Source organism: Canis lupus, chromosome 27, assembly GCF_048164855.1.
Source record: "Canis lupus baileyi chromosome 27, mCanLup2.hap1, whole genome shotgun sequence".
Lineage (NCBI taxonomy): Eukaryota > Metazoa > Chordata > Mammalia > Carnivora > Canidae > Canis > Canis lupus.
In genome coordinates, this window is record NC_132864.1 from 14,532,539 (window position 1) to 14,546,226 (window position 13,688).

Here is a 13,688-nt window from a genome sequence, read left to right on the forward strand (position 1 = left end):
TATATTTATTGTTGATATATGGAATGACTTCAGAATAGCCTTGGTTTTATCTTCTTTTTTTTTTTTAAATAGTCATGGAAGGCCATCAAGAAATTGTAAATTAGGGTTTGAGCTTTTATCTCTTCTCAAGCTTTATTTGTTATAAGCCGGAGAGAGGGGTGGTGCTCACTTGCATGTGTTTATTTTCTTTTTATAGGAGTACCTTTCGTCAGGGTCTGGTGATTGGAAGTAAACCTGTAATTTACCCAGTGCTCCACTGGCTTCTTCAGAGGACTAGTGAACTGAAGAAAAGAGCATATTTAGCTCGTTTTTTAATAAAGCTTGAGGTACCAAGTGAGTTTCTTCAGGATGAAACTGTGGCTGATACCAATAAACAGGTATACAATACACAAATGGTATTTTTAAACTATCTGTAATGTATATTGAGATGCACATGTTCAAATACTTGTTAATTTCTCTTTAGCTTATTTGCTTTTCTATATTTCCAGGTGGCACCAAAAGGTAAAATAGTTATTAATATTGTTCAACTGTGGGGATCCCTGGGTGGTTCAGCAGTTAGTGCCTGCCTTCGGCCCAGGGCATGACCCTGGAGTCTTGGGATCAAGTCCCACATGGGGCTCCCTGCATGGAGCCTGCTTCTTCCTCTGCCTGTGTCTGCCTCTCTCTGTGTGTCTCTCATGAATAAATAAATAAAATCTTTAAAAAATATATTGTTCAACTGTAATCATGTATGAAAATACTGACTTTTGCACACAAATACTATTTCAGTGATAGAGGTATATAGATAGAAAAAAACCCTGAGATTAGGATTTTAGAATAATTTATTACTTAAGAATTGTGGGTAGATAGGATTTTAGGTTTGGGACTGCAGAGCACTTTGCTGATCACTTAGATAACTATACAGTTTGTCATCTAAATCAGAGAGAAAGGGACTATCGTAATAATTACATGAAAGCAAAGGTATAAATTAACACTATCCCATTTGTGAAAGTGGGATAATTGACACTATTGACACTTGTGAAAGATTTATGTAAATAATCATGTCAAATGTTACAGTAGATGTCATGGGAGAAGTACAGCAGAATGAGACAACTCCAACCCCCCCTACATTTGAAGGCTTTACATAATGTACGAAATAGAGAAATGTAAATGTGACAAATCAGGACCTGTGAGCCCCTGAGAGGACTTGATACAGGCAAAGAAGCTAGGCTTGAGATCTCAAAGGATTTCCCAATCAGGCAGAAGGTAGAGAAAGGGCCAGGAGTTTGAAATCTCAGTGTACTTTCCTCAAGATTTTTAGGATGATATTAGGTTTTGTCCTTAAAGCTCCTAACTACTTTGGGGGCTCCTAGGTTTCTCAGTCAGTTAAGCATACTCAGATTCTGTTTGGCTCAGGTCATAATCTCAGGGTCTGGGGTCAGGCTTGCACTCAGCCAGGAGTCTGCTTGGGATTTTCTCCTTTTCCCTCTCCCTCCTCCTTTGCTCCCTCCTCTGCCCATTCACAATACTGAGGATTCTGTCTGGTCTGGATCTTGGCCCTGGGATTTCAAAGCACATTGCTCATCAAAAGACTATGGAAAAAGAGGATTCAGGCTTAAGATTTCAAAGGATTTTGATTTTTAAAAAGTGCCTCTGTTTAGCTCTTTGTGCTTTTATTCTATACTGTATACATATGCTGATTTGTGCAGTTTGTTGTGAATAGTTTGTCAGTCTACCCAATGGATCATGAGGTCTATGAAGACAGGTATCATATTTATCCATCTTTGTTTTCCTCCAGGGTTTTGTAGAGTTGCTTAAATACACTATGTGTTCAAAATTGGGATTGGATCGGAACAATCAAAACTGAATGTTTTTTCATCCATATATTTGGTGGGTTTTTAAAAAAGATTTTACTTATTTATTCATGAGAGACACAGAGAAAGAAGGAGAGACATAGGCAGAGGGAGAAGCAAGCTCCCCACAGGGAGCCTGATGTGGGGCTCGATCCCAGGACCCCAGGATCACAACCTGAGCCAAAGGCAGGTGCTCAATCACTGAGACACCCAGGCATCTCCATATATTTGGTTATTTGGGACAGCCATTGCAGTCACTCACACTAGAGCCAATCTTGATCTCTAAAGACATTTTGGGTATTGAAAGATTTATGTAAATAATCATGTCAAATGTTACAGTAGATGTCATAGGAGAAGTACAGCAGAATGAGACTCCAACCCCTTCATTTGAAGGCTTTACATAATGTACAAAATAGAGAAATGTAAATGTGAAGTATTTTCTCCTCCCTACACTCCCTCATCAATAAACTTGATAAAAAACTAATTGCTCTGGAGAAAGTTTATTAATAGCTTTTACTAAATATGCCCAGATAATTAGTGGAAGAATTAATGATAAAGATATGTTTATTCATGAAGCATACCTGAGGTTTATATCTAAAATGACTTCTACATTTGGCCAGTCATTTAGCACAGAACCTTGTCTTCTAAATGAGAAGTTTAAGAATAAATGATTTACAGATTTTTAGGATATGATCAGTCAAAAAACATTAATTTCCTGCCATTGCTTACAAAAAAAATACTATTTTTAAAGAATTTTGGGTAAGATTTGTGATTTTTTTCATTCATTCACCTACTTTTTATTGAATCTATCAGTTATGCATCATGCTGGGCCTCAGGGCACTGAATTGTATAGGATAACAGGATTCTTGTCCTCTTGACTCTCCCTGTCTAATGGAAGGAGACAGACAAGTAACTAGGCAATTTTAATTTTATGTGGTGTTTATATTCTGATATCATGACACTCTGACCTAGCATAGGCACAGAGCTAGAGAAGTCTTCTCTGAGAATGGTAGTATCTATGCTGAGACCTGACAGATGAACTGAAATTATCCAGGTAAGGGGTGAGGAAGTCATAGAGTATTCTCAGAGGGAATAGGGTGGGTAGACTGCAGGTGAGAGCATAGAATTTTCCAAGGATTGAAAGATCACCATAGCTGGAGTAGAGAATATGAGTTAAGGAAGTAACCAGAGAGGAAGCTGGAGAAGTACTTATGACCAGATTATACACACTTTTTCTGTGTCTTATATAAATGTTAAAGGAGGGGGATCCCTGGGTGGCACAGCGGTTTAGCGTCTGCCTTTGGCCCAGGGCGCGATCCTGGAGTCCCGGGATCAAGTCCCACGTCGGGCTCCCTGCATGGAGCCTGCTTCTCCCTCTGCCTGTGTCTCTGCCTCTCTCTCCCCCTATGTCTATCATGAATAAATAAATAAAATCTTTAAAAAAAAATAAAAAAAATAAATGTTAAAGGATATGATTTTAATGCTGTTATGTAATGATTTAAGTAATCACTATAGGTTAATTGGTAACCTAATGAAGAAAAGCCTACTGGACCTAGTCATTAGTTTATAATTTTTTAACTTGTCTTTTAGTATGAAGAGCTGATGGAAGCCTTTAAAACTTTGCATAAAGAATGTGAGCAACTCAAGACATCTGGATTTTCTACAGCAGAAATAAGAAGGGTAAAGAAAGGAAAATATAGTAACAATATTTTTTTTAGATTTGAATATTTTCCCATTTTTGTTTTTGGTTAATTCAGTATGAGTCTTAAAACTACATAGGAACCAGTGATAACAAGGGTCAGATTTTCTTTTGTTGAATCTTTGCTAATTCTTTACTGAAGAAATTAATGATACCAGGGTAAATTCATAATGAGTTCTTATGTACTGTATAGACTACTACCATGGATTATAAAAGATTACATTTTGGCTATCTTTCTCTATGTGTATATAGTAAAAAATGTATGTTATATAAAGTATAAAGTATATTTATCATATATACACACACACACACACACACATATATATATATATATAGAGAGAGAGAGAGAGAGAGAGAAAGGCAAGAACAAAGAAGAAAAAACCATCCAATTGTTATCTTTCAGGCTTTGTGTATTTGTGTTGGTGGGTATTTGGGGTCATGCTATACATAGTTATTTGTATATTGCTTTTTTAATCATTGCATTGTAAACATTCACATTGTTATCTTTCTAGATTTTTTTTTTTTAAAAGAGGGACTGGGGGGGGGGAGGACAGAGGGAGAGGGAGAGAGAGAATCTTAGGCAGGCTCCATGCCCAATGTGGAGCCCAATGTGGGGCTTGATCTCATGACCATGAGATCATGACCTGAGCCAAAATCAAGAATTGGATGCTTAACCCACTGAACCACCTTGGTGCCCCCTAAATATGATTTTTTTTTAATTTGGGGGTTGGGAAAGAGGGAGAGGAAAGATTCTCAGGTGAAGTCCCCACTTGAGTACAGAGCCTGAGGCAAAACTCAGTCTCAGGACCCTGAAATCATGAACTGAGCCGAAATCAAGAGTTGGCTGCTTAACCAGCTGAGCCAACCAGGTGCCCCTAAATATGATTTTTAATGATTAAATGATATTCCATATGGATAGGTTAACCATTTTTGGTTTTTATTTTATGTTTTGCTGTTACAGATAATGCTATGCTTGTTGTATACATAAATTTATTTGGGGTATCTATAATTGTTTCCCTGGATAAATTTCTAGAAATATTAAGGCATACAAAAATTTTCAGGACTTTTGACGCATGTCACTTAATGTTCTCCAAAATTTAACATTTTCACCAGGCATATAACTTCTTTCCCTAAACACATACTGATTCCACTTTCATGAATTTTGTATTTTTAGAATTCCTGAGTTATCCATGCCATCTTTATCTTTTTAATCAAAAAACAATAGAAGTTGTCTCCTCAGAGAGGCCTTCCCTGATTCCCTAGATGGAGTAGTTCCCCCAGTTCTTTTTGTTTTATAAAACTCACCACACTTAAAATTACCTTAATGTCTATTTTCCCAACTGTCTTTATGCCCTATGAGGGTAAGGACCATGTCTCTCTATTTTGTTCATCACTGTATCCCCAGTGTCTATCACAGTGCCCGCATGTGGTAGGTTCTCAATGAGAGTTTGTTGAGTGTATTGGGAACAAAAGGTGAGCTCACATTTACTGGGAAAGAGAGCCATAAGTAGGATATTTATAGTATGAAGGAAGAGTGATGGATATTCATCCACTGTTCCTCTGTTACGTCATGTGAGTAAACTGACATGATAAAAAGACTGAGAGTCTGTCATTTTAATTTCATTATTGCCAAACTATTTTTGAACATATTCTTTGTAGAAAATATGATAAGCAAGAAATAGAAGATAATTCACTCATAATCCCATGCTGTAGAGATAACTACTATTGACATTTTAGCAAATATATTTAATACTTTTTCTTTGTATTGTACTATATATAAATGTTGTAATCTGCTTCTTTGAAGTAATGTCATATCATGAGTTTTTCTGTCATTAAACATTCCTTTGCATAATTTTTAATGACTTTCATTATATTGTGCCATAGTTTATTTAATAATTCTCAGACATTTGGTAATTTACAAATTTTAGATGTGATTAGTATCTGTGAGACTCCTCATAGAGAAGTCTTTGGCCATCCATGCATATTTTATTAGGACAAATTCCCAGAAGTGGAATTATCAGGCTAGATGGTATATATGTTTAAGACTTTTGATCTTTTTCTTCAGTACAATGCCATCAGTAGCGAATAAGAGTTCCCCAGATCCTATCAATACTGACTACTATGTATATTTTTCTCTTTAGTATTACTGTGATAGTTAGGCTATTAGTTTTTTAAGTTTAGGAAGGATTGTTTGTTTTCACTAGAAAATATGTGGAGCTGATTAAAAGGAAGGTGGTTTATTTTTGAAGTCTTTTTTTTTTTTTTTTAGGAAGAGAATTGTTTAATTGACAAAACCAGACACAAATTTATGTCTTGAAAACACCACAACCTTAAAAATAACTTTGATGGAAAATTGGCAGAATATATAGTTTGGTATTTAACAATAGATGAAGTGTCAGCAGCTGTTTTCATGGTTTTAGACCTGTACACTTTCCATTATAGAAGACTTTTGAAAAATTGTGTGCTCTTATTTGGGCAGAACACAAATGTGCTGGTTGGCAGCTTTACCTTGCTACGTTATTACCTGTTTTGGTTGCTTTTCTAAATGAACACTAAGCTGCCAAATAAATTATCCTGAATAAAGAATCCTGGCGGGGGCGGGGGGGTGGATATAAAAATGCCCTTTATCCAAAAGAGTATCTTTGTTCCTTAATGCTCTGGTTATAAGTAGTGAAAAAATCATATGAAAACTTTATTTGAATTCTACAAAGAATGCTTTTTCTTATAATGTGTCCTTGACTACTTTTTTAGGATATCAGTGCAATGGAGGAAGAAAAGGATCAGCTCATTAAGAGAGTTGAACGTTTGAAGAAAAGGGTAAGGCAAAAATTAGCACTCTAAGACTTTGGCCTCAAGTCCCAAGGACTTGCAGAGATTTAGGAATGGAAATAAGGATTAAGCAAAGTATGGGTGTACATCTGAGAATGGACTCAAATAATATTGACAGAAAGGGAATCTCCCTAGGCAGTAGCTCAAAATTTTTAAGGTCCTGGAGTCTGGAACTTTAGTGTCATCTCTAGGGAGTACTGTTTGCCAAAAAGAAATGATAAGTGGATGTCTGAGTCACATGACATGCTAATTTCTTTCTTAAACTTGACAGTAACATGTACTACTTATTCCCTTACTGTAGGTGGAGACAGTTCAGAATCATCAACGGATGCTTAAAATAGCAAGGCAACTTCGAGTTGAAAAAGAAAGAGAAGAATTTCTTGTGCAACAGAAACAGGAACAAAAGAATCAGGTATCCTCATAAAAGTTTATATTCTCATGATGAAAGAGATAGGTCTTTTTGATCATTCGAATATAAAGAAAAAAGGGTTCTAGAATTGTAGAAGTTCATGTTTCCTTTTGTTAACATGATGGAATACTCTTAAGAGGATTTTTTAAAAAAAGATTTTATTTATTTATTCATGAGAGACACAGAGAGGCAGAGACACAGGCAGAGGGAGAAGCAGGCTCTCTGTGGGAACTCAATGCAGGACTCGATCCCAGGATTCTGGGATCACAACCCAAGCCAAAGGCAGACACTCAACCACTCAGCCACCCAGGCATCCCTTAAGAGGATTTTGTGACACCAACAGCAATAATACTACTGAGTTCTGTACCCAGTATGTATCTATATACTACCTTTTGGCCTATGCTTAACTTATGTTGACACAACATTACAGAGCATTCATTGTAATGTTAAGCATTAAAATTAACTGCTGATAAAATTTGTCAGATCTCTGAAGGGTGTCCTGAATTCTGGGGTGATGAGAATATCCATTTTATTCCACTGATCACAGTATCCACTATACTTTATTCCCATGGAAATAAGCAAATCATGAAAAGACTCAAAATCATCCATACTCCACTTTTTTAGACTTTGCCTTAAAGAAAAAATAATCTGGCTAGAAAGGATTGCTTATTATATTGAAAAATCTATCTCAAAACTGAGTAGACTTATATGTTAAGAATATACTTCCTGTTCAATGAGATGTTTGACTTTTTTGGAACTTGTCTTAGCATCATGGTAGTTCCACTGTACCAGTAAGCTGCATTGCTTGCGCTATGAATGGTTACTTAGCATCAGTGTGTGATTCTAAGACATCATTTGTGAGAATGTATTCCTTAGAATTAAGAAAACCATGTTAGGGCACCTGGCTGACTCAGTTGGTGGAGTGTGCAGCTTTTGACCTTGGGGTGTGGGTTAAAGCTGCACATTGAGTATAGACATTACTTAAAAAGAAAGAAAGAAACCCATGTTATAGCAAGAAAAGTCTGGAGGCCTAGTATATGTATTTCTTTACCAAGTATTTTTCCTTGATCACTAAGTACAGCAAATAACTGAAGATAAACTTTCTGAAAGCTTTTTTGTAAAAAGCTTTACATGAAAAGGTATTGAGAAAATTAGTTACATTTTGGGTTCAACATAGTAATTTTCTTAGTTTTTATTATTCTTACATTACAAGAATTATGTGGAACTTGTATTTTTCTTTGCTTGTCTATGTGAGTGGTAGGTTTCAATAGATTAAGCAAATAATGGATCTACTTGTATTTTAAAGCTGTTTCATGCAGTGCAGAGACTGCAAAGAATACAAAATCAGCTGAAAAGTATGCGCCATGCAGCAGCAGATGCAAAGCCTGAAAGTAAGTGGAAACTATTACATGTTACAGATGATCAGAGAATATTAGTTTAAGTTAGTAGTTATTCTTAAAGCAATCAACTCATGAGAATTAATTATCATCTAGTGATAGCTAAGCATTTTAGAATGGCATTTCCTAGGTAATGCATGAGAGCCCTGTTGGAGACATCCTTAAGTTTTTACCTGGTTTTATAATTTCCATTCACTCTTTGGTCAGAGGGTGAAGGGACTGAAAACCACCGTGGAAGGAGGCTCTCTGTTGTGTGAGCATCTAAAATACTTAGGATGGATAGAAAAGATGCAAATAATTGTTGTAGAGCCTGGGCTATAAAGAAAAGAAATAAAATGTTGGACCCTTAAAGCTGAGTGTTTTTTCATATTATTCGATTGTGCTAATGGCATGGGTAATCCTGGCTCTATTGTTATATTAGCTTTATTTAGAAGATGAATTGTTCTGATATTTCCAGATTACACCACCAAACCCATCCTAGGCATTTTTAGTGTTTTTGCTCAACAGAAGAAAGACCATGTAAACTGAAAGAGTAGTAGAAAGCTCTAATTGGTACTGGATAAATGTAATGTAAAAATTTAGCTGTTCAAGGGTTAATTAATCTTTCTATAATATTATATGAAATATTATACTCTAAGCTATAAGTTATAGAATAAAAAAGATAACAAGTGTTGGGGACAGCATGGAGAAAATGGAACTCTAATATGTTGCTGGTGGGAATATAAAATGTTATGACTGCTTTGAAAAACATATCTGGCAGTTCCTCAAAATGTTAAATATAGAGTTACCGTGACCCAGTAATTTCATTCCTAGGTATCTACCCAAGGAAATTAAAAACCTGTGTCCACACAAAAATTTGTACACGAATGTTCACAGCAGCCTTATTCATAATAGCCAGAAAGTGGAAATAACCCAAATGTCCCAAACTGATGAACGAATAAACAAAATGTGGTATATCAACCCAATGGAATGCAAAGAAATCAACTATTGATACATATGCTACCTGTATCAAATCATGTTAAATGAAAGAAACTCATCACAAAACACCACATATTTTATGATTCCATCTGTATGAAATGTCCAGAATAAGCAAATCTAGAGAGATAAGAATCAAACTAGTGATTGCTTAGGGCTGTAGGGTTGTAGGAGAGAATGGCTTTGTGTGTGTGTGTGTGTGTGTGTGTGTGTTGTTTGAGGAGGAAGGGACTGCTAATGAGTATAGAGCTTCTTTCAGAGCCTATGAAAATGTTCTAAAACTGTGGTTATGGTTGCATAATTCTGAGAATTTACTAAAATCCACTGAATTATACACTTTTTTCAGTACAAAGAAAATACCTTTTTTATGATTTTTTTCTCCTTAGTATAATCTATATCTTTTTAGTGTATGTGCTTTGGATTTGATGTAGGTTCCTTCACAATTTACTGCAAAAAGGTAAGATAAATCTCAAAAGAAACCCATTAAATCATAACTATTTAAAAATTAATATCAGAGGTGCCTGGGTAGCTCAGTTGGTTGGGCGTCTGCCTTCGGCTCAGGTCATGATCCCAGGGTCCTGGGATCGAGTTCCATATTGGGCTCCCTGCTCAATGGGGGGCCTGCTGCTGCTTCCCCCTCTGCCTCCCTCTCCCCCTGCTTGTGCTTTCCCTCTTTCTGTGTCAAATAAATAAAATCTTAAATAATAATAATAAAATAAAAATTAGTATCGATAAGTAATTTGTATAGGCCTATTCTTACTAAGAAAGTATTAGAAATGTACCATTAATAGTGAATGTTTTGAAATGAAGGTAATGTATGTAAAATTTGGTATGCAGAAAAACAATTGGTTGATCAGTGGGGTTTAATACAATTTAAAATGTTCATCTGGAAGTGTGTTTCTGCAGTATCTGTCTTCAATCTTGTTAGGTTAAATATTTCTTGCTATTATGTTTTAATTCTGACAACTAAACAGAATATCCAAAGATACTTATGGTATTAGTAGTATTTCATTTTTTATTTGAATTGATAGTCTTTAGTTGGCTTTGGCTTTCTAGCCTAAAAAGAAATTGTTTGGGCCAGGAAATAAATAATTATTCACTAAGTAATAAAATTCATGAAAAAATTGTGTTTTATGCATTTCTTGGGATGTTGATGTAAAATATTGATATAAGTAATATGTTAGTAGATGTTGCTAAATAATAAAATCAATTGCATTGTTAAGTAGTAAGAGAAATAATTGGCTCAAACCCACAGTGTATTAATTCAGTATTTGTTGAATATCTACTACATGTCAGGTGCTGTGCTGAGTGCTAGAAATGGAAAGCAAAAGTTACCTTAGGTTCTCATAATCGAATACAGGAAGGGCAGACAGTGAACAGTGATCATGCAGCTTTACAGACTTGTTGCTGATGGAACTCAGCACAGGGTTCTATGAGAACAAAGAGGCAAAGCACCAAACCCTAGCACAGAATCAAATGGCTTCTTGGACAAGGTGGCACCTGAGTTAAGTTCAAGTTGGAAAGGTGAAGGAGAAGAAGACATTCCATGCTAAGGCGCAGTGACCTGAAGGAACATAAACGTAGTAGATGAAGGAGAGAGAAAACAGTAGGCTTCTTCTGACTGCCTGTCTTGAAAAGAAGACAAGAGAGGAAGGGAGTGTGCAAATGAATGAGGAAGACAGTACAGATGAAGACAGTACTGTGCCTAGACTGAGGGAGGGTAGTGGTGCAGGGTGATTGTGTGCTGCAGGGGGGAGTCAGCCAGACAAACAGAGACTGAAGATCCAGGACGAAAAGGTGAGAAGTGGTAGCAGCCTTTCCTGTGTGCACTGAATGTTCTGCAGCAATTACCACAATATGTTAATTGTTGGCATATCTGACTCTGACTCAACTAAACTCCAGACTAATCACCGAGTCGTAATTGGTCTTTCTATTTCCAGGTCCAAGCATGCTAAATTACACATACCCGGCCTTCAGTAAATAGTCTGTTAACTAGTTAGGAGATAGGAGTAGAGGCCCAAACCCTGGAAAGGAAGAAAATGATCTTTTCCACAGATAGGAGGGGAATCAAGTAAGAAAAAAAGGGCTGAAAACATAAAAATAAGATCTTAGGTGTGTAATGTGTGTTCTCTGGGGGTGGACAGGATGTGGGGAGCAGCAAGTTAAGTTCTTGCTTTGTTGATATCTTTCTGGGAAAGTCTTTTTTTTTTTTTTTAAGATTTTATTTATTCATAAAAAACACAGAGAGTCAGAGACACAGGCAGAGGGATAAGCAGACTCCCCCTGGGAAGCCTGATGTGGAACTCAGATCCTGGAACTTCAAGGATCATGCCCTGAGCTGAAGGCAGAGCCTCAACTGCTGAGCCACCCAGGCAGTGGGAAACAGTCTTAAGGGTTGTATTCAGCAGCCTGGGAAAAGAGTACATGACACATGTTTAATTGATCCAGCTATTTCCTTTAAGAAGGTCTACCTAAATTTTCTAAGTAACAAAAATGACTTAGGGAAAGTTTCTATTTACATAAATAACATAAAAAATATTTTTAGTGTAGGAATGTGCTTTGTATTTTTTCAGAGTAACAGCCATATTATAAACCACTCATGGAAGTTAATTCATCTTTATACTCTACACTTTAATAAGATTTATTATATAAAAGAAGCTACTCATTAAACTATAGTAGGACCAGTAAGATATTTTCAGAGGGTTTTTAACCAAAAAGTTTGCTGAGATCTTAGTGACCTTATATGTAATTTCACCAGGATTTTGAAAGGTAATTTTTTAAAAGCTACATAGAACATATGACTACTTTTCAAGATCTTAAGTTAAAATTTTTAAGAGAAGAATTTAAAATGTGGCAGAAACCCTATATTTACATTTTTAACAGTTGTACTGAGGTAAGATGGACATATAAACTGCACATATTTGAGGTGCTTATAATAAACTGCACATATTTACCAACTTAACTTGGTAAGTTTTGGCATACTATACACACTGGTGAAATCATCAGCCTTAATCAAGGTAACAAATATATCCATCACCCCCAGACATTTTCTTGTGTCCTGTGTAAAATCTTGCTTTTGACCGTTTCTGTTCCTTTGCCTATTCCCAGGCAACCACTGATATGCTTTCTGTTACTATAGATGAGTTTGTGAGTTTTTTGTTTGTTTGTGTTTTCTAAAATTTGAATCTTTTATTTATTTTTTAAAGATTTATTTATTTATTTATTTATTTGAGAGAGCACGTACTAGTTGGGGAGCCTGCATGAGGGGCAGAGGGAGAGAGGGAGAGGGAGACAAGCAGATGCCCAGCTGAGCATGGATCCTGACCCAGGGCTGGATCTCCCAATACTGAGATTGTGACCTGAGCCGAATTTAAGAGTCAGATTCTCAGTGGATGAGCCACCCAGGTGTCTCAAATCTTTTAAATAGGGAAATAATATTTAAGAATTTTAAATCTTTAGAAGCATTTTAGATTTGATTCTTTACAACTCTGATTATATGTAGTTTAAGAATTTGAAGATAGGGATCCCTGGGTGGCGCAGCGGTTTAGCACCTGCCTTTGGCCCAGGGTGCGATCCTGGAGACTCAGGATCGAATCCCACTTCGGGCTCCCAGTGCATGGAGCCTGCTTCTCCCTCTGCCTATGTCTCTGCCTCTCTCTCTCTCTCTCTCTCTCTCTCTCCGTGTGTGTGACTATCATAAATTAAAAAATAAAATAAAATAAATAAAAAAAAAAGAACTTGAAGATAGAAAAACTAGTCAGCTAATAGCTAAAGAAGCCAGGATGTAGATTTAGTCAGAAACCACATAGAAATGACTGCCTAATTATAATCTGATTCATTAAACACTTTCTCTTCCCTCCCATTCCCTAGTCCCTAAAAAGAAGGGGAAATATAGGGATGAGTGGAAAACTTGCGATTTTGCCATTAATAAAATTTTACATGTTAATATATGGTTAGCACAACAGAACTAAAAATAATGTTAAGGCTCTGGGCCAAACTTAGTATGCAATCTACCTTCATAGATTACTTAAACCGGAAATCCAATGTTTTAAAAAGTCAAGCCAGAATTTGTAAATGTGTAACGGAAAGATCTGAAATAAACTTCTTAAAGCTCTCTAGGCTGGGAATTTATAACAAAACCATTATTCACTGAAAATCTGTGTGTGTGTACTCTACCAAAATAAGAAAACTTATTATTTAAAGTATAATTTAAGTTACCACTTACTGTAAGCTAATACTTTACTATATCAAAACTACCAAACATGGAAAACCAAAAATGTTTATGAATGTAGATAATTTCTTTCTTTCTTTTCTTTTTTTTTTTCTTTTTTTGCATTTTAACTTGTACCTTTAGTAATATTTTCTTTGGTTTGAAGCTGACAATGTATAATGTATTACCATTTATGAAGTATTAGAATAGAAATATAAATAGCACCAGAAATATTGTGAAAGAAAAAGCAAATGGCCACTTATGAAAGAAAGAATCTGAGTGAGATTTCATTTGTGTTGCCATTTGTCTTGTGGAGTGCTTAAATACTTAGAACTAG

General features: G+C 35.9%; 1 protein-coding gene across 15 annotated transcripts in view; it reads left to right on the forward strand.

Moving 5' to 3' along the window:
• IFT81 (intraflagellar transport 81) overlaps nucleotides 1-13,688 on the forward strand; it is a 106,928-nt gene that overhangs the window by 4,381 nt on the left and 88,859 nt on the right. For all 15 annotated transcript variants that reach the window (XR_012019192.1, XR_012019190.1, XR_012019191.1 and 12 more), the window contains exons 4-8: nucleotides 197-377; nucleotides 3,423-3,512; nucleotides 6,283-6,348; nucleotides 6,662-6,772; nucleotides 8,076-8,160. Coding sequence is in view for 11 of the 15 variants with exons in the window: in XM_072802470.1 (XP_072658571.1) it covers nucleotides 197-377; nucleotides 3,423-3,512; nucleotides 6,283-6,348; nucleotides 6,662-6,772; nucleotides 8,076-8,160 (533 nt within the window). In the remaining 4 variants the exon portion in view is untranslated. The remainder of the gene's footprint in view (nucleotides 1-196; nucleotides 378-3,422; nucleotides 3,513-6,282; nucleotides 6,349-6,661; nucleotides 6,773-8,075; nucleotides 8,161-13,688) is intronic.